This window comes from Xiphophorus maculatus, chromosome 1 (assembly GCF_002775205.1).
Source record: "Xiphophorus maculatus strain JP 163 A chromosome 1, X_maculatus-5.0-male, whole genome shotgun sequence".
Classification (NCBI taxonomy): Eukaryota; Metazoa; Chordata; class Actinopteri; order Cyprinodontiformes; family Poeciliidae; genus Xiphophorus; species Xiphophorus maculatus.
Genome location: NC_036443.1, coordinates 12,166,222 through 12,190,515, shown reverse-complemented (window position 1 = coordinate 12,190,515; position 24,294 = coordinate 12,166,222). Strand labels below are relative to the sequence as shown.

The 24,294-nt window shown below is 37.2% G+C and overlaps 1 protein-coding gene across 2 annotated transcripts in view; it reads right to left on the bottom strand.

Moving 5' to 3' along the window:
- The window catches only part of LOC102230670 (contactin-3-like), a 59,954-nt gene that overhangs the window by 18,212 nt on the left and 17,448 nt on the right, over positions 1–24,294 (bottom strand). Inside the window, exons 5-15 of one of the 2 annotated variants that reach the window (XM_014472181.2) lie at positions 23,492–23,667; positions 21,672–21,767; positions 21,023–21,226; positions 20,123–20,225; positions 19,614–19,798; positions 18,026–18,162; positions 13,886–14,015; positions 12,527–12,677; positions 11,297–11,424; positions 9,965–10,134; positions 6,123–6,243 (exon numbers count right to left, since the gene is read on the bottom strand). In XM_014472181.2, coding sequence (XP_014327667.1) covers positions 6,123–6,243; positions 9,965–10,134; positions 11,297–11,424; positions 12,527–12,677; positions 13,886–14,015; positions 18,026–18,162; positions 19,614–19,798; positions 20,123–20,225; positions 21,023–21,226; positions 21,672–21,767; positions 23,492–23,667 — 1,601 coding nt within the window. The remainder of the gene's footprint in view (positions 1–6,122; positions 6,244–9,964; positions 10,135–11,296; positions 11,425–12,526; positions 12,678–13,885; positions 14,016–18,025; positions 18,163–19,613; positions 19,799–20,122; positions 20,226–21,022; positions 21,227–21,671; positions 21,768–23,491; positions 23,668–24,294) is intronic. The other variant, XM_023341545.1, reaches the window with a different exon arrangement.

The following is a 24,294-nucleotide window of genomic DNA, read 5'->3' as shown; positions in this document are numbered from 1 at the left end:
TAACACTGGCAATCGCATTTGCTGTGACTACAAAGGGCAACATGTGTTGTTTATTTATTTACTCAAACTGTAATAATCAAAATAGAAAATGATTACGACTGATAAGCTCCATGAGTTGTTGCCACTGGGTTAATGAATGAGCTTTCATTTACTTTGGCAAGAAAGTCAGTATTTTTTGATTGCATTTGGAAAAGCTTACATGCGAGAATAATTTCACTTTTTTTCTCCAAAATTTAACTGCACCACCTTGATCCTATGACCTTTCCTTTCTTGATACCTGACATTAAATCTTATCTTGGAACGGTCAGGATTACCAAAAATTATTTCCATTCACAAGATGTCATAGAAAGTTTTTCCTACTCTCTTTAAAAGTTTTAAACTTTTGATTAATTTACAGCCTATATAGAGTCGCTTAAAGGCCAACCTGTGGATGTTTAAGGAAACATGTCAAATACATTTCTTTCTTCTGTAACATCATGGGGAAATAAAAAGAACAGAATAGAAACTGATGTAAACTTTTGAATAGAAAGAAAGTTTTTGCTCTCATTATGTCACCATTTACCAAACAGCAATGATTTTGGTAGTACTGATTGACCTAAACCCCAAAACTTTAGTTGGATTTTATTTTAGACAGTGAAAAATGATTTTGTGTATTATTTGTAGTGACAACGCGATCTCACTGTTACGTTAAAAAGTCTGATTTCTTTCCGGTCCATGAATATCCACTGCTAGCGAAAGCACTAACTGCTTTTTCACAACTAGACATGCTAGCCTCACAAATCATGAACAAAATGTTTGAAAGACAGGCTAAAAACGGCTGCTCTGAAATCATTTTTTCAATGTTTTATTAATAGCCTAGAATGATTTCTGAGAGTAGAGCTGCATCCAGCGCAGTGACTCTTTTCCAACACCACCTCTGCTCCTAATAAGAATAATTAATGACCGTTTAAGTCAAGAAGGTTTCCTAAATCAAACTCTATAGTGACCATAAAATGAAAGGATAATTCAACAATTTAACACATCTAATTGTAAATCAGGCCTTATCTTGAGCTGACCTGCACTTTATTTTAAATTCAAAAGAACTCATGCCATATGTCTGACTTTTGTGGTCTTGCATCTGCAAAAAAAGATTAAAAAGATAAAACAGTTAAGCTGCAACATACCTTATACACAAAACCTTCTGACAGTAGCCAAGAGGATTTCATCATTCGTAGATTTCTAATGTACCAGCAATAAAAATCTCAGTAATGTCAGTTTTGAATAAAAGAAAGTCAAAAGTTTACTTATTATAAATGTATTACAGTCAAATTATTAATAACCATCTTTTTAAAAACATAGACTGCTTTTATTAAAAGCTCTTTGCAAGAGATAAGATGGTTACAGCATCACACCAGCTTGAAATTAGCATTGACACAAAAGAATTGCTATTGGCGTTTCACAAATCGGTAAGTGCTGACGTAAACTACATCTTCAGTTGCTTGCAAGGCTAGACAGGTGGCATATAATTTATTTCACATTTATCGTTCACATAGATGTTGAATTATAGCTGAATGTTTAGCTATAATTCAACATCTACCTCCCAAATCAAGTGATACTGCAAAGCTAATTAACATCTCTCAATCTGAAGTTCATGCATCTGTAATGCAAATGCTGCCTTAAACACAGCAGCTTGTTCTAGCTAATAAAAACTGAACAAATGTAATTGCCTTTTATTTCAATAGGAAGGAGTAGGTATAACCTCAATTAGATCTTTCTTTTCAATGATCATCAATACCATTCAGGGGGTTCTTAATGGATCTTTTTATCTAACGTGTAAACAAAAGAAGTGAAGGTCAGTGAGATGACCCTTTTTCCATTTCTTTTTTGTAAATAAGTAGTTTGCCAGGTGGTTTACTGCACAAGCATATAATATAGCCATACATTCATTAGCAGCCCTCAAGCTGAGTCAAATTATTCAAACGGAGGGATTAAAAAAAAAGACTCATCAGGCTTTGAAATCTCTTTGAGAGAATCCAATTTTAAGAGGGTGTAAGGAAATTATAGTTCTTTAGAGTATTCTTTGTCAAGTACTCAAAAGCACGAGATGCACTGTGAGCTCTGAAGCAAAATATTATTTGCTCTGATTCAGTCAAGTGGAGCAAAGTAGAATGGATGACTCAACAGAGATGGAAAACAAAATGCAATCTAGGCTCTGAGGCGGTAAAAGAAGTGGAATGTTTTGCGAAGACCCAAACAGCGTTACCTAAAACTTACAATGTAAATGACAAAACCAGACATAGCTAAAGAAATTACCCAAATAATTGATAGACAATTGAAGTCAGAGCCCATTAACATCCTTTTGTGGTTCACCCTTGTTGTGAAGGGTGTCAATGACTGTCTTCAACTGTAGCAGTTTTCCCCATGACTGTGTATCCTTCTCTCCCATAGTGAGAGACATTTGAAAGGATCTGGAAGCCTTTGCAGGTTTTTTTTAGTTAATTAAGCTAATATATAGTCATTTTATTTTTGCGTTCAATTGAAAAAAACCTTCTCCTGTGACCGCTCTCTCACACACGCTCACAGCAGGAAGGCTAGGAAAAAATACTTTGTTCTTCTTGCATCATCATACACATAGTTCTTAAAAATAAAACATAATTAGATAAAAGTGGTATTTATGCAAATAGGAATGAAGAAATGGGCTAGAAAATCCTTGCATTCAGATGCAAAGATTACAGAATTGGTCACTGCTGTCTAAATGGTTCAATCATAAACTGCTTGGACAAAGGTCATGTTAGGATTTGTTGGTGTTTGAGTTTCATTTATGTTTCTGATTCTTTGTTTTTGGTCAACAGGCCTAATTCTATTCAGTTCATCAGGCTTGCTTTCAAGGTATTTCTGTGTCTGTTCATTCCTTCATACTTAGTGTATTTATTATTATGTTCTGTTCTTTTTGAGTTCGGATTTTGCTGTGCTTGATTCTTTTCCCCCATTGATTTGTTGCTGCTTTGAACCCCAGTTCAGCCTGTCTGTGTTTATTATTTAACCTCCCCACTGCCTGCCAGTTTGCTCCCATTCACAGCTGTCATCTATCTCCTGATTCCCCCTACGTCTGCACTCTCCCTGAGCTGTTTCCATTTGCCTCTGATTAGTTCTTCTGGTTGCTTTGTCAGTTCCACCTCTCCCTCAGTATATATATAATCTCATCACTTCACATTGTTCCTCACTGTTCTTCCCATTACTTTCCCAATTACTACGTCTGTCGCGATGCCTGTTGTCACTCTTCACTTCATGCCCCGTTTTCTCCGTGATCATCTTTGGGAGTGTTGTTTATTATTATTATTATTATTAAAGGCTCTGCTCTGCAATAAGTCTCTGCACTTGGGATCCTCTACAAAAAAAACTATACCGTGACACAATCAAATCTTCAAGACAGCATTCTCCAGATGCGTTTCTCAGAATCTTTCAATTGCTTTAGTGTTTGAAGACAAAATAAAGCACAACTTTGAGAAGAATCAACATATTAAATGCATGACTCATCTCAAACCACTCTGCTGAGTGAATCATTTCGCTCGCACATTTATTTTGACCCTCTGAGAAGTTTGTATGCATAAGCTTACAAAAGAGCTGATAAAAATATTAAAAATAGTCCGTGCAGCTACGTGTAAACCTATTAATGAATTGATGTTTTTTTTCTTCCGTTTTTATTCCCCTGTGGCTCACACAAGTGATGGAAGCAGGCCAACATGTGCATTCGGCACACATGCATGCAGCCTCTGCCATTTTGTTAAAGGTCTGCAGTGATCAAATAAAGACATTTCCTCCTTCCCATGGCTGGCTCTCTAACTCTAGCTTCACGCCTTTTTTGAAGCTATTCAATCCAAACTGTGAGACATCCGTGACAGCTGCCGTGAGCAGGAAGTGTAAATAATGCACAGTCTGAGTCACAGTCAAGTTTGTTTCCAGTCAGTTCTAGGCCAATCTATTCTCCCTGCCATGTTCCTGCTTCGACTTGAAAAGCAAGAATTTATTTATTTATTTTTGCCTTACTTCTCACCGCTCATTACTGCGATTTGCCTTAAAATATCTTTAACATGCCAGGCTGAATAGTATGAATGGTAGGTATGCTTACAAGATAAAGTTATGGATCCAACCTTTTCAAATCCTGACACTGAGATCATCCCTCACCTCATCTGACATTTAGCACATTTGCGTTGTGTCAATTTGCAAGGCTGCTATTGATCTGAGCCGGAAACAACAATCTCTTCTCGTCCCTGCATTAAAGCACGGCCCCTCCTTAAAACAGAAGCTGTGACTCCTCTTAGCAAAAGTTATTTTGTTCTGCCAAGTGTGGCTTTCCACAGCTGTCTCTTCGGAGAAATGCATACTACATGAACAACAACAAGATCCTCTTCAAACACATTCTGCTGCCAGGTACATTCGTTACACTCAATATTGGATATTAGTCATTAAAAGGAGGCAGAGAAACAAAGAAGTGTAAAATATTAATTGTTATTGTTCTTAAAATTTTAAACTGCTTTGAAAATACATGTGAGTGAAAACCAAGTTTATATTTAATAACAATTTGTTATTAAATATAAACAGACAAGGAAAACTATGTATTCCCATGATTTTCAGAATAACTGAAGAAACACGTGCAATCACAAAACCAATGCAAGTCAATTTAAGTTGAAAAACCCAAATGCCCTGAAAGTCTGTAGTTTGGAAAACCTCCTAAATCTTTCCATTACTTTAGAAGATTTTCCATTATGCTATGCTGAACTTTTATCCCCCAAACTTAAGCTGCATTTCATTTGTCTCAGAAGTCATAACTCAGGTATGGGAATATATTATGCTGAGTTCAAGTTGGAAAATCTGTGAAATGTGCTATTTGTTGTGCTCAGTGACCAGGCTAAATAATATGAGTTACTATTCTCTGCATTGAAATACTAAAAGTCCTTTCAGGCACAATGTGCTTTAACAAGGTACAATTTATCTGAAGTGTGGCTAAAAAGGGGCTTGATGTAACTCTTACAATATTTTAACAACAAACTGAATCTGAACTAGAGATTGACCACAATACCAATTTCAAAGTCAGAGATCTACAGTATATGCATGCAATTATTTATTTAACATCTTTATTTAACTTGAAATTCTGAAATACAAAACTCAATACATCATTGGTACTTCTGATCCTGGGTTTTTCAAACATTGAACTCTGATATTTCATATTTATATTTAAAAATACCATTAATTACCCTTAAGATTGAACTCTCAATGTCTCCCGGGCTTTTTGCAGTCTGTGTTTCCACTACTACTTTATGAACGTTATCTCGGCTGGTGCTGAAAGTCAATGCTCCTCACCTTAGCCGAGGAATGTCAAATGTCCAAAGAAAAATGAAGCCTTTTGCAAAGTTAATCTAAAACCCATTTAAACCTCTAACTGTACTGAATTTAAAGGGAACCGTTGATTGGGTTTACAGCCTGATGTTGTAAAACCTGCAGATTATTTTCAACAGTGGTCCCACTCTACAAAATGACCTTAAGTAGATTTACAGATGATGCTTAACTTAAATCCGTCTCAAATATCTCAAATAAACATTCAACTTGTGCATCATTACCATTTGTCATTTAAATGTAAAATCTTTTGTTGACACTCATTTCTGAAGGATTGCAGTTATTTTTTATTAGTGCTTAACACATGGTGCAAAATGTAAATACTTTAAACCCTTGAATATTGACCATTGAATTTACCTCCTGTCACCACAGATGGCCAAAGCAACCTTTACAGGTTGCTGAAAAAATGTTTTCCAAATTCAAATAGATTAGCATCTTCCCTTTACAAAGCTCAGAGTGATAACTGAAGCAGTACTAGCACTACAGGATCGCTGTCTGGTGTAAATTTCTGCAAGTGGATAAGAAATATCCTGGCTCGTGAAACAGGTACCTGAAAAGGAAACTCACCTTTTGGCACCTGCTACAAGCTAAAGAAATAATTTCTATTTAAGTTAAATCAATCATCAACTTTGCAATAAAGACTGGAATTTGACATTTCTTTTCCTTTTAAAAGAAGAAACCAATTAAAAATCCTGGCTGCAAACCCTGTTTTAATTAGAGAGTGCCAAGCAGAGGGAAGGTTTTCTTACCTTTTACAATCAATACAGCTACGGCTGACAGGCTCTCCACGTCTGTGTCCACAACGCAGATATATTTGCCGGCGTGGTAAAGCTGAATGTTTCTGATCATCAGATCTCCAGCTGTTCTCTGCTAAGGAGGAGAGAGGGCTTTATGTAGCATGAGAGATAACAGACCCCGGGGCAGCTCATTAAAGAAAGTACTGAAGTATGTATAAGCTGCAGTAAATAGCGGAGCCGTGAATATTCGCAGGTTTTGAGAGGGAGTAATGTTGAACTAAGCGTGGTCAGAGCAGATCACAGGTAGCTGAAATAAAAAGCGAGATCAAAAACTACTCCCCAAAAAGTATTTATAAAGACTTGTGTTTCTTTTGCTGACAAGGTTGCAGCGTTTTGTTTTTTTACAATATTTCAAAAGGTCATCATCTGCCCTTCAAAGATATGTTGCAAAAAAGTATTGGAAAAAAAAGCAACAATTCAGGCAGTTCCTCCACACTCATAGGAAAATCAGACAGTCTACCTTTTCATCTAAGAGAACACCCAAAAGCAGTGAACGGTAAATTACTGGTGAAATTGTTCTACTGGCATTGGCAGCAAAACAAGGAAATATGGCAGCAGACCCAACGTGGTTTAATTATGGAAATTAAACTCCCCAAAGCAGCAAAGTTTAGTTGATAATCTCTTTGGAGTGAAGACATTCTGGTATTTCTGGGTAAGGACGCTCTATTCGGATAAGAACGCTGTCAGTGAGACGCAGGTGGAAAGAATGGCTGGTCTCAAGGGTGCGAAAACGTACAGAAAATGTTTTGTCATTTGAGTGTTTGCCACGCTTTGATTCCTTCAGAAGACACGTCTAATGATGTGCATCCGCTTCCTGTTACGCGAGGCTGTGCAGCAGGCCATGTCAAAGCAGAATTCAAGGCGAACCTGGGCTTATTAAAAAGCAGATGAGCTGAGCTGAGACTGAGCTGGAGTTGAAGAAGACTACTTAAAGTGATTTCCACCTGTCACAATGGCTGAACACCTGGCACATTACCGACATAATGACTTTTATATGGGAATTGCATTTCAGCATAGGAACAGACTTATTTCCATTCACAGAAATACAATTGGAAGCACATAGGACTTCAATAATCTATTTGGACTTCCTTCCACAGATTTTCACCTAACCACGCTGGTTTTTTATGCCTCAGAGGAGACATTTAAAGTTGCAAAATGAACGATATCAAACTGGCCACAGCAATACTGGCCACTGTTAATACTTCCAAGAAATTCATTGTAGGCTCGTAAGCTGGTCGTTTTTTTTAGCTTAATGGTAGAGATGAAGTGAAAGGTGTGCCCATTTGCACATTAAAAAAGGGAGACCCAAGAACCTTTCAAGAACTGGTTGAGTTTCACCTCGGTGTTTGAACAGGCATTATGTGAGGTTTTAAAGGAATCATGCTTTTAATTATCAGAGTTATCTTAGATTTGTGTTGGTTGCCTCTTCAGTTCGGCCTCATTTCATGTTTTGAAATACAAATTAATTTCTTGCTGGCCTAGAAAAATATTTTTTCCAATGAATTCTGCTTTGACATGGCCAGGTCAAATGCAGGTGGTAATGCACTGATATTTAGCCATTCCAGCAAACCTGTGAAAGAAATCTGCACTGTGGTTTATTTAATAAACTGAAATGAAAACATTCTTAATACATGATCCACCACCAGCTTCACGAGGGGCATGTATGCTTGCTACTGTGTTGAAGGTGTTTAGGTATTAAACGCAAAAGCAATAAAGTTATTTGCTAGAGTCAAAAACATCAAATAAATTGATTACTTACTTAACTTGTTGAATAACCTAATTAACTTACTAATTCTTCATAATTTAAGTCTTAAATTTAGAACATAATGGTCTTATTAAATCTTTGGAAAGGTTTCAAATTGGAACTACTAAAACTGTTTTAAATAAAATGTGGCAACTGAGAGAAAAGTTTCATTGAAATGACTTTGAGCTGGCATCAGCAGGTAACAAGGGGCCTAAGTATAAAAATGAATATAAACTCAAAATGTTTAACCTTTTAGGAAATAAACATAAAGGGTTCTGTTTAAAGTTTGTAATGCTAACTCTTCTAATCATGATTGCTAAACTAATGTAATTTCAGTTCAATCAGGCTGGACTTTATTGTCCTTGAAAAGCAATTTGCAAATACAGACATTAAAAAAGAGAAAACGAAAGAAACAAGAAAAATGCAAAAATCTTCATAAATTTTCAGCATAGAACAAAAGCGGGGAGAATCAGCAGAGTCCTCTCAGACAGGAATTTATCAGTCTAACAGAAGTGGCAATGAAAGATCTCTTCAGTCTACGGTTTTACCGTGTCATTCTGCATCTCCGTCTTAATGGTAAAAGTTAAAACCAGGCCTTGCTGAAAACGCAGTTCAAAATGTCACCCCCGAATCATTTTGTCTTGATTTTTAAATTCTAAAAACCTGTTTTCCAGCAAATGCTCTCTCCCTCACAGAGTGGACGTAGCCTCTTCTTCTAATATAAGTTATAACTGACCGCTTATGTCAGAAAGGAAATAGTGTTTTTCCACAAAATTGGCTCCAGTGCTTAATCATGTCTGATGCTTAGCTTTTAGCTTAGATTAAATGTACTTCCTGTCACCTGGGAGCTATCTGTCACTCAGTCAATACTTTCACACCCAATTAATGCATGCATCTGTATCCGTTTTAATTCTCTGTGGATGATCATAGCACTGGCTGGTCTCTGACTAGCTAGTCTCTGATTGATGCTAGCAGTTTAACACAGCTTTTCTTAGCACTATTTGACGACGCTGATGGTGTTTAACAATTGACTTCAAATGGTGCTTCAGTGTAAAAGAGCAGCTGTGAGCGCTACTGAATGACCTAAATTTTGATTAGGGAAATCAGAGGAAAGCACATGCCGTTCTCCAAATCATCAAAAAAGATCTTTGGATGTTGGCCAAGTGGAGTTGTCCAGTCATGTCAGCAGGTAAAGTGTAGTAAATAGCTTACTACATCAAAACACATTTACTATAGGCTACCCTAAAATGTTCACTATGTAATTGTTTTACACAACTTTAAAATATTAGCTATAAATCATTCTGCATATTTTCATGCAGGCTAGAGTAGCTAATCTCACGAGAAATTGACCGCCAGACAACATGTTTTTTTTGGCAATTTTCCTTACAAAGATTTTGGGTCAAATACAGATTTTTCATTTCTTTTCTTATCCATTTTGAACAACTATCCAACCACAACCGGTGCTGCTACACAACAAAAGAAGAAGAGCCACCAGAGTAAAACAGAAGAAGAACAGCTAGAGAAACTGGAATGTAATGAGGCCAGTGTTTGTTTTCAATTCAGAAACATTGAACAGAATTGCTTCTGACGCACCAGTGTGCGTTGTTTCCTAGAAAGTATTAGGGGCATATTTTTTGATGTGTCAAGAATAAACAGGAGGAAAACAAGAGAAATGTTGTTTTCAGTTTAGTTAGATATTGTCTATTTTTTTTGTCCAAAATTATCCGTCCAAAAAACAAAACTAATCCAGGAGTTTTAAATACAATGCTTAACATCTGATTGGTTGTCAATCTTTATGACCCCACCTCCATTTTTCAATGATACTTTGTTTCTCTGGCTCAGCTAAGCTACGAAACCAGTACTGCATGCTGAGGACATTGCCTGTGGTAGTGGAAACACAAAGAACTGGTGCAAGTCAAATTCTACAACTACTTTAACACTGAAACTAATTCGGTGAAAAAATAAGATATATTTAGTTCATTAGGGTTTTTAAAGAATAACTCAAAATATCTGATTAGTACACTTCTATGTATGAGTAAGGGTCACTCACGCCGCCTACAAGCTCGAAGTGGCCGTCTCCCTTGGTGATGAGCTGTCCATTAAATGCCCAGGAGAAGGACACATCCAGGACAGGATCACTGGCCACCTGGCAGGGCAACACGATGCTCTCCCCTACAATAATCTCCAGGTCCACTGGTCCCTGAATGATTCTGGTTGGATCTGCCATAAAAAAACAAAAAAAAACATAAAGTCTAAAGCACAGCTGCCAGACTTTAACAATAAACGAGGTGTTTCAGTGCAAACAGAAAAGCAGACCTTTTGTTGATTTCACTGAAAACAGAAGCAGAGATGCAACACTTTCTGGAAAACAAGCTCTGTACAACAGTGAGTCACAGGCTTAGCCATGTTGTCTTTGCACAGAAAGGTCCCAGTCAAATACTGTGTGATTACATGCAGCCGGCTGCCTCTAAAATGGGTAATAGGATGACACAGATTGTATAATCTTCTGAAATCCTGATGGAAATTGCAATGCACTGCTGATCAGATAAAACCGCACATAACAGGCTCCGGTGTAGATCTAGTACGGGAAACGAGGAGCGCCGCTTTAAAGTACACTAAAGCAATCATTTAGAGAAGTCCTCTGAGCTTCAAAAAGGCAAGATAATGAAAGTGAGGAAATCAGAGAAAGAAGGGGGAGCACAAAGGAAGAGAACTTGTACTCTTACATCTTTACTTTACGCTGAATGTCAAGGAGAAAAGTCGCTGGTAAAGAATCAATGTCTCGGTCAGAGCCGAGCATCACTGACTGGTTTGTGTCGATGATGAATACTCAAGTTATCTATAGAAATAACTGGCCTTGGCGATTATAGCGGCAGACAATATCATTCAGCACATTAACAAAACCAATAAGAAACCCGGAGAACACTAAGCTGCCACTCCAGAGGCGAAAAGAAAAAAAAAGAGAAACGCATGTTCAACAATAACAGCATCTGTGACACCACCTCACTAATGCTTTCACTGCTTCCACTCAAGGCACTTTCATTTGCTGCAGTAAATTGGTTGTTTCAGCTGCTTTGAGGAAAACAGTGTTCAAGTACTTTGTCAAATACGTTCCGAGTGGATTATTGCAGCCTCACAAAACCCCTGAAAGACAAGCCTTTTCGAGTCTCAGAGCACATTTGATTATGCAAGAAGAAGAAAAAAATTCAGCTTTTTGCCAAAGTATGCAAAAATGCTTTTTGCTAAACACAATTCAGAGAGCAAAATGTAAAAGGTTGCAATTGGTGAATGACCTAAATGCAGCAGCTCCTTCTTGTGCTGACGCACACCGAGCAGTGAATTGTGCTTACTAAGTGGGGTGCTATTTAACAGCGCAGCTCACCTGTAACCAGGAGCCTTCCAGTTGTGCTTGACATCCCAAATCTGTTCCTGGCGAAGCACGTGTAGCTGCCTGCGTCCGACTTGCTCACATTGGCCAGCCTCAAAGTTCCATCTGGAGAAAGTGTGATCCTGTGCAGGTGGAGGCAAACACAGACAGCAACAACATAAAGCTGAAAACTAGATGTATAAACATACAATTTGAATAAACTTTGTTTTAGGTCAATATTGTTTTATCATATTCCTGTAATGATGAAGTTTACATAAATACCTATACGCTAAGCTTAGCCTTTTAATGATCTGTGGAAGCTTAAGTGACAAAATAACATTTCTTTTTAACCTATATGGCTCGGAATGAATTGTGTATCCTTATTCTACCTTTTCACGACTCTTTGCTGGAATTTTGGCCCATTTCTGCTGATGGGACATCAAGTTTGAAGGTCGCCTTGCTCACATCTACCTTTTCAGCTCTGAGAGCAAATCTTCTAAATGACTGGGATGAAGGTTTTGTAATGGCTAGCTTTGCTGTCTTTTGAGTTCCTTTGTAGTTAATTTAGTGATGTGGTTAAAGTTATTGTTATATTTCAGACCCATTTGTCCGCAAGATAAACTCTAGTGACTCTTGCAGTAAAACATCCACACATGATCCAGCTACTTTCACATTGCGGATGGTTTTCTCTCCTTTTTCCCTCCCGCCCCACAGAGCACCACTCCCCACTCAGCTCCACCAGACTAGCAGCAGCACTTAAACACCTGGTGGAACTAAGCATCTGCTGAGCTTATTATACAAACTAAAATGCTCCAAATAATGGTTATAAACAACATAAATGGATAAAGAAGGATTATTGTACTGGAGGTTCTTAAAGAGACGGAGGCCAATTTTAAAATATGGTTAGGATACAAAGTCAAGCTTCTTTTAAGCAACTTAAACTTCTGGTAGGGAAGAAAGTCTAATCTAAGGTCAGAAAAGGAGGGGAAAAAGTTAGGTGTCTTTATAAACTGTAGGTAAATTCTTTCCTTCAGCTGGAACTTGTTTAATCAACATTTAATCAATGCATAAACACTGATTTCATTTTTTTCTGTGCTCCACACTTGCATGAGGATTTTACAGTTAATCGCTGTTTGTATCTGGAGTTACTATTGATCAGATCAAGAGAGCAGAGCATGGGAATAAATGCCAGTGCTGTCCTAATTACATTCCCATGGACGACTGCTAACTAGTTGCTGTGATTACCTGTCGTTGGTGTGAATAGGAAGGTTTCCCTTCTTCCATAAAATGCTTGCTGTTGGGTAGGCCTGGGGCTTGCAGTCCAACATCACCGTTGTTCCAGCTTTGGCTTTGAGCAAAGCTCTGAGGACATTCCCCGTGAAGTCCGGAGGAGAAGCTGATGGTGGTGGGGGTGAAAGCAAACTGTGTTTTAGCACAAGACTACAGGAGATCTCACAAGGCATTTGAAGCACTCTGTAATTCAATCTGTGAAAATCAATAAATGTTGAAGAGATGGAGACAGATGCTTTAATTATTTGTAATGGGAATGGAATGGATACGGAGAGTAACAATGCTGTGAGTTTTATTTTCTCTTGCTTGAGTCGCAATGAATAAAGGCATCAGTTAAAGTAATGCATAAAAAATTACAAAGCAATTCTGTGTAAAAATGTAACTTTGTAGATGATGGAAGTTTGTTGTTTATCCCGGTTACATAAATGTACGCAAAAGTATTCGCACCCATTGAATTTTTTTCAGGTATTTAGGGTATTTCTTCAATTTAACAGATTTGAACAGGTTAAGGCTGAAAATTTGTCAATTTGTCTACATAACACATTAATCACAGTCAAACGTTACAGAAAGCATCAGTAAATAGCAACTCTCCAGTCGTGGAAGAGTGGAAGAGTTCTCCTGGTGAATGTCTTTTGCAACCTCTAAGATGTTTTCTTAGATGATAACTGTGTTTACTTCTGGTTATTCTTCCATTGGCAGGACGCAGGTTTCCTATCTATGTTATAGACAGAAGTATTCCAGAGCATGAAGCTATCACTGCCATGTTTTAGGGTGACATGCACAGTTAGTTCTTCAACAAGTAAGAGTTTTGTAGGCCAAATAATGTGCGACATAGTACAACAATGACTTTTTGTTTCTTTTTGTTTTGTTTCTTCAATTGAGGTCAGATCTCAGAAGCCAACAAATTATAAAAATTTTTTCCCACCTGAACTATGAGTCTCCACAGCTCCTTCTGAATCACCATAGCAACTTCTCACTACTCTGTTTAGAATTTCGGTGACTTCTGAAGGTATTACATCAACAACACTTCACGCTAATGCTTCACTTTGTGTTAGTCTAGCACATAAAATCCCCATAAAGGTTTATGGTTGTAATGTGACAACATATGAAAAAAAAAAAAAAATTTTAGAGGGAAAAATAATTTTGTAAGGCACTAGAAAGACAGTCAGAAGAAAGCTGCTGACACCACAAAATCATCCTCATTTGACCCCTCTACCCACTAAGCCATACAACCTTTAAGAAAGACAGTAAGATGACCTTTAGATTCTTTTGGTAACAATGATTTGGGGATTTAGGAGATAAATGTCATCCTACCTAAAACCATTAGTTCGGCCGCAAAATATATAACGCCGTGTTTGTTCTCAGCCACACACTGGTACATGCCAGCATCAGATAGCGTGAGCGGCGACACCGTAAGGACCCCATCCTCCACGTGGATCCTGTCCTGTGAAGACAGGGATGAAAGAAAGTAATTATTGCTTGAGAGTTAAAGGTAGCTTTTGCTTTTGCATGTCACACTCTGATAAATGTTGGTAAACAGCAGATTTTCAAAAACATTGCCGGCATTTGCAGATTAAATCAAGATAGTGCGGTTTTTATTCCTTTTAGGTTCTGTGTGTACATTGTTCTTAATAAAAGCATGCTTAGTTTATTCAACTTTCAGCAGCAACAAGAAATGTACCTCATAGTTACCTGTAGCAACTAATCAGCACAAACTGTACATTTACAAAAATATGTATAATCTACCTATCTAGCATTGGCTATGCTTGCTCAAGCTACTTTATTCCTTTTAAAAAAATACAACAAATCCACAATAAATTATACATTTCCATGGTATTAAGTTTTACAACATAATAAAACAGAATTAAAAAAAGACAAAATTCATTGTTCATTGCTGACAGAATTATGATATGGAATCCTATGTTTTAATGCTTTTTGAAAACCAGCATAATAGGATAGGATAGAGTCTCATAAATGGTGGAATATATGAGACAGAAGAGAAGTTCCAGAAGGTGAAATAAAATTGTTTCTGGGCACAAATCTGTGGAAGAAAAAATTATTTTGTTTTGGAGGGCCAGTGCGGTGTAATACACAGGAATAAAGGGTCTGGATCAGCAGCTAACTAACAAGCCTTTGGTCAGTGTGAATGACACCAGTTTCTTTGTAGAGATGAGAAAACAATCAGAGCAACAATCGGTCAATAACGGCTTTATCGTAGAGTGACAGACAGAAGCCATTACTTACTGAAAGAAACAAGACGGCCAACAGAATCTCAGACCAGGTGAAGCCAAATCCTCTGACTGATGTAACAAAGATTGGACTAAGCTTGTTTTTTTTTCTTCAATACTTTCAGCAAAAAGAAAATCACTGAGCATCATTTTATCAGTACCATCACTAACCAGAGTAAAGAAAGCAGCATCTTCTGGGAACATATCTCGGCAAGAGGAAGTGGGAAACAAGTCAGGGTAAAGGGCAGAGTGCTTATGATCTGTGGTTTACATTTGAACGAGCCAACATACTGAAGTTGGAGTAAGATGACACAAAACGCCGCTTCAGGAAAGATCTAGAACTATTCTGGGATTACCCAGTGAGAAATGGATCTGAACCAAGAGCTCTGGAGAGACCTGAACACAGCTCGGCACTACAACTCCCCATCCCATCTGGTACAGCTAAAGTATTTCTGCCAAGAACACTGGACAATGCTTCCAAATGAAAGGTGCACCAGGCTTGTAGGAATTACTTAGAAATCTCAAGGCTGCTGTTGTTGCCATGGATCCTTAAACCAAAAACTATGAGTGAGAGGGATAAACACATGTTGCGTGTTTCCCAGTATCACATGCTGTGCATTTGAACTGAATGCATAGTTTCTTGCCAAAGTATTTACAGCCATTAAGTGTTGCAGTCTAATATATTTTATTAGATTTTTTTTTTAGATGACTGACTAACAAAATTAGCATTTTTATAAAACGTTAGAGCAGGGATGCCAAACTCATTTTCTTTTTGGGCCATATCAAAAATCTGAATGTTCTTAAAGGGAAGATTGTGGCAAAATGTATAGATAGGAACCATTAAACTGTTAACATATCAATAACTAGTTGGTTTCAGCATTCAATAAGTGTTTCTTAAAATGAAATAATATTGAATGTCTATCCAGGATTTTGTGATTACTTTTGTGTTTTTATAAAATCAAAATCACAGATTTTGTGGTGCTAATTCAGAAATATTTCTAAGTACTTTTTGCGATATTTGCGCTTATGTATGACGTTAAATGTGACCTTTTAATAATCGCTGTATCTGTCATAGACTACAACTTGACATCAAGTAAGGCTGAGGCAACAGTCACTTAAGCAAAATTTGTCTGTAAGATCTGAAAAAAGTTGATTTTGTGTGAATTTAGCACAAGTTTTGCAGATTTATGAAAAACTGGAGGGAAATATTGATGTAATTTTGGATCTAGAGGGTTACGTAAAAGTTACAGTGGACCAAATTTAGCCCACAGGCCTTGAGTTTGACACGTGTGAGTTAGAGTATTGTTCTCCTGTTCTTCTTTGGCAAAAGCAATGCACACAGAAATATGGCTTTTCTAAGATGCTGATGCTGAAAAGGCTACAAATTTTTTTAACATTGCAAGGCCAGTTATAATATTGAGTGGAACCTAAAAATAAGACTATTTTTAGGCAGCTGAATGTGAATATTTTACAAACAAATGACCAAAAAGTAAAGTTACTAATCTACAGGAAGCATGTCATGCTAGTGAAATGGCATTGGTTTAATTTCTAAGTGTGTGGGCATTCAGTCAGTTATGTGATAACTAAAATATAGATGAAAAGAATAAAGAATGCAATTTAAATCTAAATCAATATAAAAATACTGTATCTAAAAAGATATTTCCAATGGCTTTCAATGTGGCTAAATTACTATGCTGGAATGAGATGCATTCATTTCTATAATATGCAGAAATGAATGCATCTTCATGCATTCATGAAGATGAATGCATCTTCTTCTGTTTTAAAGTCATTTTCATTTTTATTATCCAAAATATAATAGTTTTTTTAATAGCCAGACCTCTCAGGTCTTCCGGTTCTGGTCTGCTCTGCATCCCCAGAACCAGAACCAAACGAGGAGAAGCAGCTTTCAGCTTCTATGCACCACAAATTTGGAACAAACTTCCAGAAAACTGTAAAACAGCTGAAACACTGACTTCTTTTAAATCTCAACTAAAAACCCACCTGTTTAGAATTGTATTTGAAAGGTAATCAATTACAAATTTATTGATGGAACTTGACTTAATGCTGTGTTTTGATTATTGATTCTATGTTGCATTGTGTTTCTGTGTTTGTAATGATGTAAAGCACTTTGAAATGCCTTGCTGCTGAAATGTGCTATACAAATAAAATTTGATTGATTGATTTGATTAAAGATTTTACTTATCCTTTTTGACACTGACAAGGAGAAACTATTTAAAACAAAAATCAAATAACCACTTATTTATTGTTTTTTTAAATACCTTTTTTAAAAGGAAGATCAAATTACCAAAATATACTAAAAAGCAACAGAACAAATGGTTCATGGACCATACACCATACAGGTGAGTGAAAATGTTTAGTTTATTGCATAAAATAAACATTTTACAAAGGGGTTAGAAAGTAAGGGGGGATGATTGCAAAGCACATCACAATTCTAAAGTTCCATTTAATTTCCTTCCATTAGCATGCGCGACATTGTGTTCGTAAATCACGTGAAATCCCAGTAAAATACAATGAAGTTTATACTTGTAAAATATTAAAAGCTAAATTGGTACAAATACTTCTGCAAGGCAATGAAGATTCTTTCTTCTTATGAGATATTAAGATGCCAAGAAAATATAGAGTGACATTTAAGAATGCCTCTTTAATAATGATTTAAAAACTAATTATATTTGCTGTGTAATTCAGTGTGTCTGGCAGTGAGCTTTATTAAGGGTCATAAAACAAAACAAAAAAAAAGTACTTTTCAGCAGCCAGTTAAAATCAGCCAAGTTTAAAACAAATGAGCTGAGAATATGCCAGACGTGCGTGCATGTCTTTTGTGGTTTGGACTGAGGTGTGCAGTCCCATATAGTATATTTCACAGTAGATTAAGCCCATTGTCCCTAAATCTCAAGGAGCTTAAACATGCACCATGAATAATGAAAAACAACTCTCGACTCCATTCAAATAAAATGGAGCCATCTCTTGGGAACTCGACTGATCCGCTCTCTAAGACGCTGTAATCTGCCAAGGTGAAGCTGAACCAGCCCCAGCAAAATCCAAGTCTCATCACTGGCACACCTTCGTGAGATGTTTACACTCTCATCCAACATGCTGGAAAAACCGACAACAAGCTCTCACGCCGCACTTCTCTGAATAAAATTGCTGAGCCGCGGCTGCAGATTAAGTATTTAAAATGAAACGCTTTTAAACGGCGGTGATTTACCTCTGAGAGGAGTTGCTGGCCATTCTTCAGCCAAGCGTAGGAGGGTTTGGGCTTTCCATTGGCCCGGCACTCCCAGTGCAGTCTCTCCTCTATGGCCATTGCCGTGTCCTTCATGGTCTGGATCCACTGAGGCTTGGCTGAGGACACAGAAATATCCCTCTTATGAAATATCTCACAAGAACCCAGCGGAGGGCTCCTTTTAAGGAAGCGGCACCGGGCCATTAAGTATGCCGCTTCCCAAATAGTTCAAAGGAAGCACAGATTGGCAGCTCAAACAGGATGGGCTTGTCCTTAAGGGGGTGGGGGAAGAGAGAAACGATTGAATATTTCATCACTCAAATGTTTCACCAGCCTGTGGCAACACAAGATTACCATTAAACACTGAACCACAAAGCGGAAAACTTCTCACCACTGGTAGAGTGCACACGACATCGCCACCCACCCCAAACTGTCACCTTAAGTGTGTGTAAAAAAACCCATCACCCCTGCACATAACTTCCAGCATTACATATGCACAACTTTTCAGATTTTTTTCTGTTGTTTTTTTCACTTTTTATTGTATTTTTTTATGGGAAGAATGCAGCGCTCATAATAAGCACAGCTCCTTTGCAGGCGCCAAGCATGCTGTCAGTTCCAATGTCACAGGTGTCATTTTCGCTTCTGTAATGAATTCACAGAAAAACGCAGCAGCCGGAATGAGCCAAGGGGGCAAATTTTAAATAGAACAATAGCAACGCAATAAAATAACAAAAATATTAAAACCGAGCAGACGTCTTTTTAAAATTATCTCTAATTATGCTCTAACAACAATAAAATTCCCATGTTTCTCACGCTACATCTCATACATTCATAAGCGGAAGCATGCAAACTTAAACAGAAAAGCCACACGTCCAAGACTAGAACCAGAAAGACCATCTTGCTACGAGGTAGCACAGCTAACCGCCAAACCTGTAAATATTTATTATATGAGCTCTTTAAAAATGTACGTGCGAAAAAAACTCCCCTGTCGAGGTAAATGATTTAAACAAAAGACGTCACCACAAAACTCCCCCAAAGAATTATGTACAGTAGGAGAACAAATGTTTTGTTTAAATATGAAAATGATTCATAATCTGATTTCTCATGTGTGTTGCTTTACAAGGATGTCCATAAATTAAACACAATAATTAAACTTTGAGAAACATATTTTCAATGAGCAGGACGTTTTTGTAGTTTAAAATGGGTTTTGAATAAAACCTCTTCAAAATTTCTTAATATTTCAAAGGTTATGCTGAGACTTTGGGTTCTTTTTAGCCCAGTATCTGACATTTCTTTGCTGATATTTACGCGTTTTTTTATCTGAAGAGCTGGGATTCCATAGTTGAACTTTAGAATGATGTTTTTCAGGTCCTTTTTGAGGTTTTTGTTGAAGTTTCATTGTGAAACTTCAGATTCTGTTCATATTACCTACAAACTTCTGCATGCAAACACTGCATAAAACTGCTTGAATACATGAATTAAATATTTGTGCAAATATCTACATTTCCTAATAGCCTTATTGATGGTAACAGATGTGTTTCTTGAAAAAAAGCAAATAAAAATCACAGACCGTAAAACGCCAGTCGACCAGTAGCTGTGTTTCTTCCCATTTTGTTCTCCGCCACACACTCGTAGCCTCCTGTATCGTCCTGTTGGAAGCTCGGGATCTCCAGCACTGCATTTGAATACTTCATTTTGACTTTGCTGGGAAATGGGACTCCGTTAGCCCTCCTCCAGGTGATTTCTGGAACGGGGCTGCAGCAGAAAAAGTAGGCAAACCTTTGCTCAGGTTGTAACAATCCAGCGATAATGAAGCATTTGATGGACTATAAAAGCGTCCTTTGTGTATTTTTGTGCATGAATGGTTCAGATTAAGCCCAATCCAACCATGAAAAAAAAATAAAAGCTTTCCAGCATGAGTTTTAAAACCAATCATGACTTTTTCCCCCACTCCACACACTGAGAAATATAATTACCAGAGGATGTTTTTATGTATTTATTTTTTTAAACCTGAAGGTTTGTCATCTGGAATGATGGGCAAAGGAAACCTGAAAACACTCTTCAAGGAATTCGACTTACTTCCCAAGGGCGAAGCACTCCAGAGTAACTGTTGATCCTTTCGAAGAAGGTACATTATCTGGAAAATTAACTTCTATTTTTGGCTCGTATTCGCCCATCACTCCTGTAAGGAGCAAGCACAAGAACCTGCTCAGTCTTCTATTATTTATGACTTGCCTACAATGCTACTGGCACAAAGGTTCAAGCAATGACACTAAGGACAAATAAAAGACAAAATGAACAAACATTCTCTAATGAGCATACTCTTAGCAGCACATCACTTAAATGTACAGTCACTGGATGTTGTGCAGAGCCAGCGAGGAATAATTCAAAACGCAAGCGCGGGAGGGGGGGGAATTAATGTCTTGGTTTTTTCAGTCAGCAGCTTCTTATCTATTATTTCAAAGCTTGAGTGGGCAGTTTTATTGTTTATATCATTATTCAGGGAAAGGCGCAGAAGACGGGGATCAGACAGTGATGCAATAGGATTTAAATTTATGCAGCTACATGTACAGTACACTGAGTTGAAACTAACTGGTTGAGCCACCAGAACACTCAATGTAATGGTCCAGTGACATATGACTCATGTTTAATTCATCTGAGGCAATCTTTATTCACTCTTTCTATGAAACCATATCAGGGAACAGAACAATCCTGAAAATTCATGTGAAAGCAGGAGGAAGGTCTTTAAAGGGGAACGCAAATTATGAGGAGGCTAAGTCAGCACAGGGGGAGATTTGGGGAATTTGTTTGTTGAAAACCAGCTGTGTACGACAAGCTGCTGGGACTTAGGGACTTAAATGCAGAAATGGACAACAAAAAGAGTTCTTTGATAATCTGGTGACAAAAGAGACATCAATAATAATAAAAAAAAAAGTTTTTTTTAATTGTTGAATGTCATGAACGTTTGCAGCATCTTACCGTCTGTCCTGAGGATCAGAGATGTGGGCGAGCTCTGAACCTTGCCTTTTGTGATGCTGTTCATCACCACACATGTGTAGTTCCCCACATCAGAGGGCTCCACCTTAGCTATGTAAAGGTTTCCCGTCTGCTGGGAGACAAATCGCCGATTGTCTTGCTGAACAAAGTATGGATATTCATTGAAGACCCATGCATATGTAAGGTCTGAAAGACAAACAGACATACAAGCAATTGATGAACACTCTTAGACATAATTTAATATCTTACTTTATTATTGATGAGTTCTTTATCATTTTTAAACATGATTAAGAACTACAATTTAGATAAAAGCCTGAGAAACTTCTCCAAGTTTTTGCAGTTGTATTTTCTTAGTTTCTGCACTGGATTCACAAAGCAGATTGCACTAAATACAATGCAGACACTAACACATTAATCAAGTCCATGAAATGGGGGCAATTTGCACATTTTTACATGAAGTCTACAGAGAAATAGTGCTTTACTTTTTATGATTATTTAAGAAAAAGCACACACAAAAAAACTGCATGCCACAACCTGAAGAGGCATTCTGATTTTCAATTTTGAGTGCACCATCTAATTGGAGACTTCTTGTTATGATGGTGTTTTTAAATTATTGCCTGTGAGTATCTACCTCCTGATGAAGTGGGTGTCCCACACAGTAACACCACTCCTTGTCCCTCTCGGACTGACACAGCGCTTCTGGTGTGAACTTTGAAATGATCTAAATCTGAGAAAAGACAAAAACAACCAACCATCAAGATTCTAGATGTTTCTTATCAAGGAGGCAAAAACGCAGGTGTGTGTGAAACAAGACATTTTTAAAATACTGATGCATTGCTATGGAAAATGAGAACTGTTCTTTCAGAGAAAAGCTGCTTAATCTAAATTCTACTGTGTGTGATATTATTAGGCAAATTGTATTCACCTGGATTCAATTATTTTTGAACAAATACTGTGCTCTCAGGCAGTCTGAAATGTCATTAGGCCTCAAACCTCAATGTTTGACAATAGGAAAGTGAATTTTGCCTTTCTCTGGGGAATAATTATGTGAACACATTAGGCAGCTGAAGTAACAGAGGAGACTTTTCCAAAATGTCCTTTTATATGTCGCAGTTTAACGGGTTTTGAACTTTAAAGAGCAAATATCTTGCAAATAAATCACAATTCTATTACCTTTATTGTAAAAAAAAAAAACAAAAAACACACAAAATATAATTAAATAAAGGTAACTACATCTATATGACTGATGGTATGAAGTGGCATAAGCAACAGCATGTCATAATTTTAAAGAGAAGTTTTTCTTTCTATTTTCTTTATCAAAACATCAATCAGTCAAGTTGATTTTTGACTGCTTATTGTTAATAGAAAACGGTGAAGGGCTTTTGTTAAAGTAAATAAGTGAGGAATAAGATTTCTCCTCACCAACCACAAATAGTATCTTTATTCAATATACTTTTTTGGCCCAGACTAATGAAACTATTAGAATCTTATCTTAAGCAGAAGGAACAATGAAGAAGGAGGACAGAACTCATGCCACTGTGCCAACATAACCCGAGCAAGATGAAATGCTTGTTTGCATAAAATGTATGTGGTAGGAAAATCTGTTGTTTTAACATATTTATCAATATAAAAGATAAATAACATTTTAAAGACACTGGTTTGACCTCTAAATCATTTAAATGCTGCAAAAAGAGTTTTGTAAAAAATAATAAGGTTCTCCTTGTCCTCTTGTTGGAGTGGATTACATTCAGTGAATCAAACTCTAACATGCCATTAAACACAGTCCTACAAAAAGATAAATTCTGCTGATTTATTAAATATTACCCTGCTTAGATTATCATATAAAATAAGTTTTAGTCTATGCTTAAAATGAAAAGCTTCATGTAATTAGAAGCCACAACAACAATCCTCCTACATCATGGCGGCAATTATTGGTGAATCACTGTTACCATCTCAACCTTACAAAGTCAGTATTTTGCATAACATCTAAAATGCATATATATTTATATTTCTTTTTCTCCCAAAATGAATGATGTAACCTCTGAATCGCTTTCTGTCTTTGTTTTGCTTTACCACATCTTTTAGCACCTCGCATTTACATCTGTGAAAATCGTATACAATGGCATTAGAGTGTTACAGCTGACTTTGTGTTTGTTTCTTCTAATGACATTTTCAGTTAATTTGCACCTTGTCATGAAAAATGTGCACAGGAAGCATGATTAAGTCGGAGTGCTCACTTGCCTAATGAATAGCTATCTAATGCATGACATGAAAACTGAGAAAAGGCATTGACAGGTTTATGGAAAGAGTGAAACCACAGAAGCAGAGTCTGTGAGAGATTGAACACTGAAACATTGCAGCTACATTGCTTTATTCCAAATATGTTTATTTTTCTAAGTACAGCTTTGCTGCAGTTTTGAGTAAAAGTACCAGACATAATAATTAACTTACAGGCAAACTGTAGACTTGCTCTCCTGCTCAGTATAGCTCCTACAGTGTTGTAGGCCATACACTGATACATCCCTACATCCTGGTAGCGGTCCAGATTGCCTATAATGAGGTTGCCCCCAGACAGACGCCTCCGATGATCCAGGCCCAGATTTATGAGAGTCCCGTTTAGTGACCATCTGTGAGGGCAAACACATCATCAGTCGGCGGCAAAATGCGTGGTCCATCTTTTTCTCGCAACCAAGGTGGTGTTACAAGGCGTGAATGGAAAACACAACTCAGAATGGTGGAAAAAGACATTCACTATGTGGCAGACATACAGGCCCTGCCAAAAGAATTCATGCTTTATGGACTGTTCTTAACGTTGTCATTTTACAGACACAAACATGAATGTATTTCACTGAGATTTCTTGTGAAAGACCAACACAAACTTTCACATGTGAAGAGGAAGGACAATTTGTACAAATCAAAATTTTAAAAGTGTAGCATGCATTTATATTTAGCACAGCTTCAGTCAATAACTTCAAAAACCACCTAGGAGGAGCACTGCATGGCTGTGTTCCTCCATGCCAACAAGGTCTATATCAGGGGTCTCAAAGTCAAATGGACGGAGGGCCAAATAAAAAATTTAGCTACAAGCCGAGGGCCGGACTGATCGAATGTTCATTGAAATTTTTTTAAATGACGCATATAGTCTAGTGAACCTAATTGAACCTACTGAAAACCTAACAAATATATTCCAATATGATCAGATAAATAAAGCAATATTTTCTTATGGCTCTGTCAGTAATCTTTAATTTTCAACA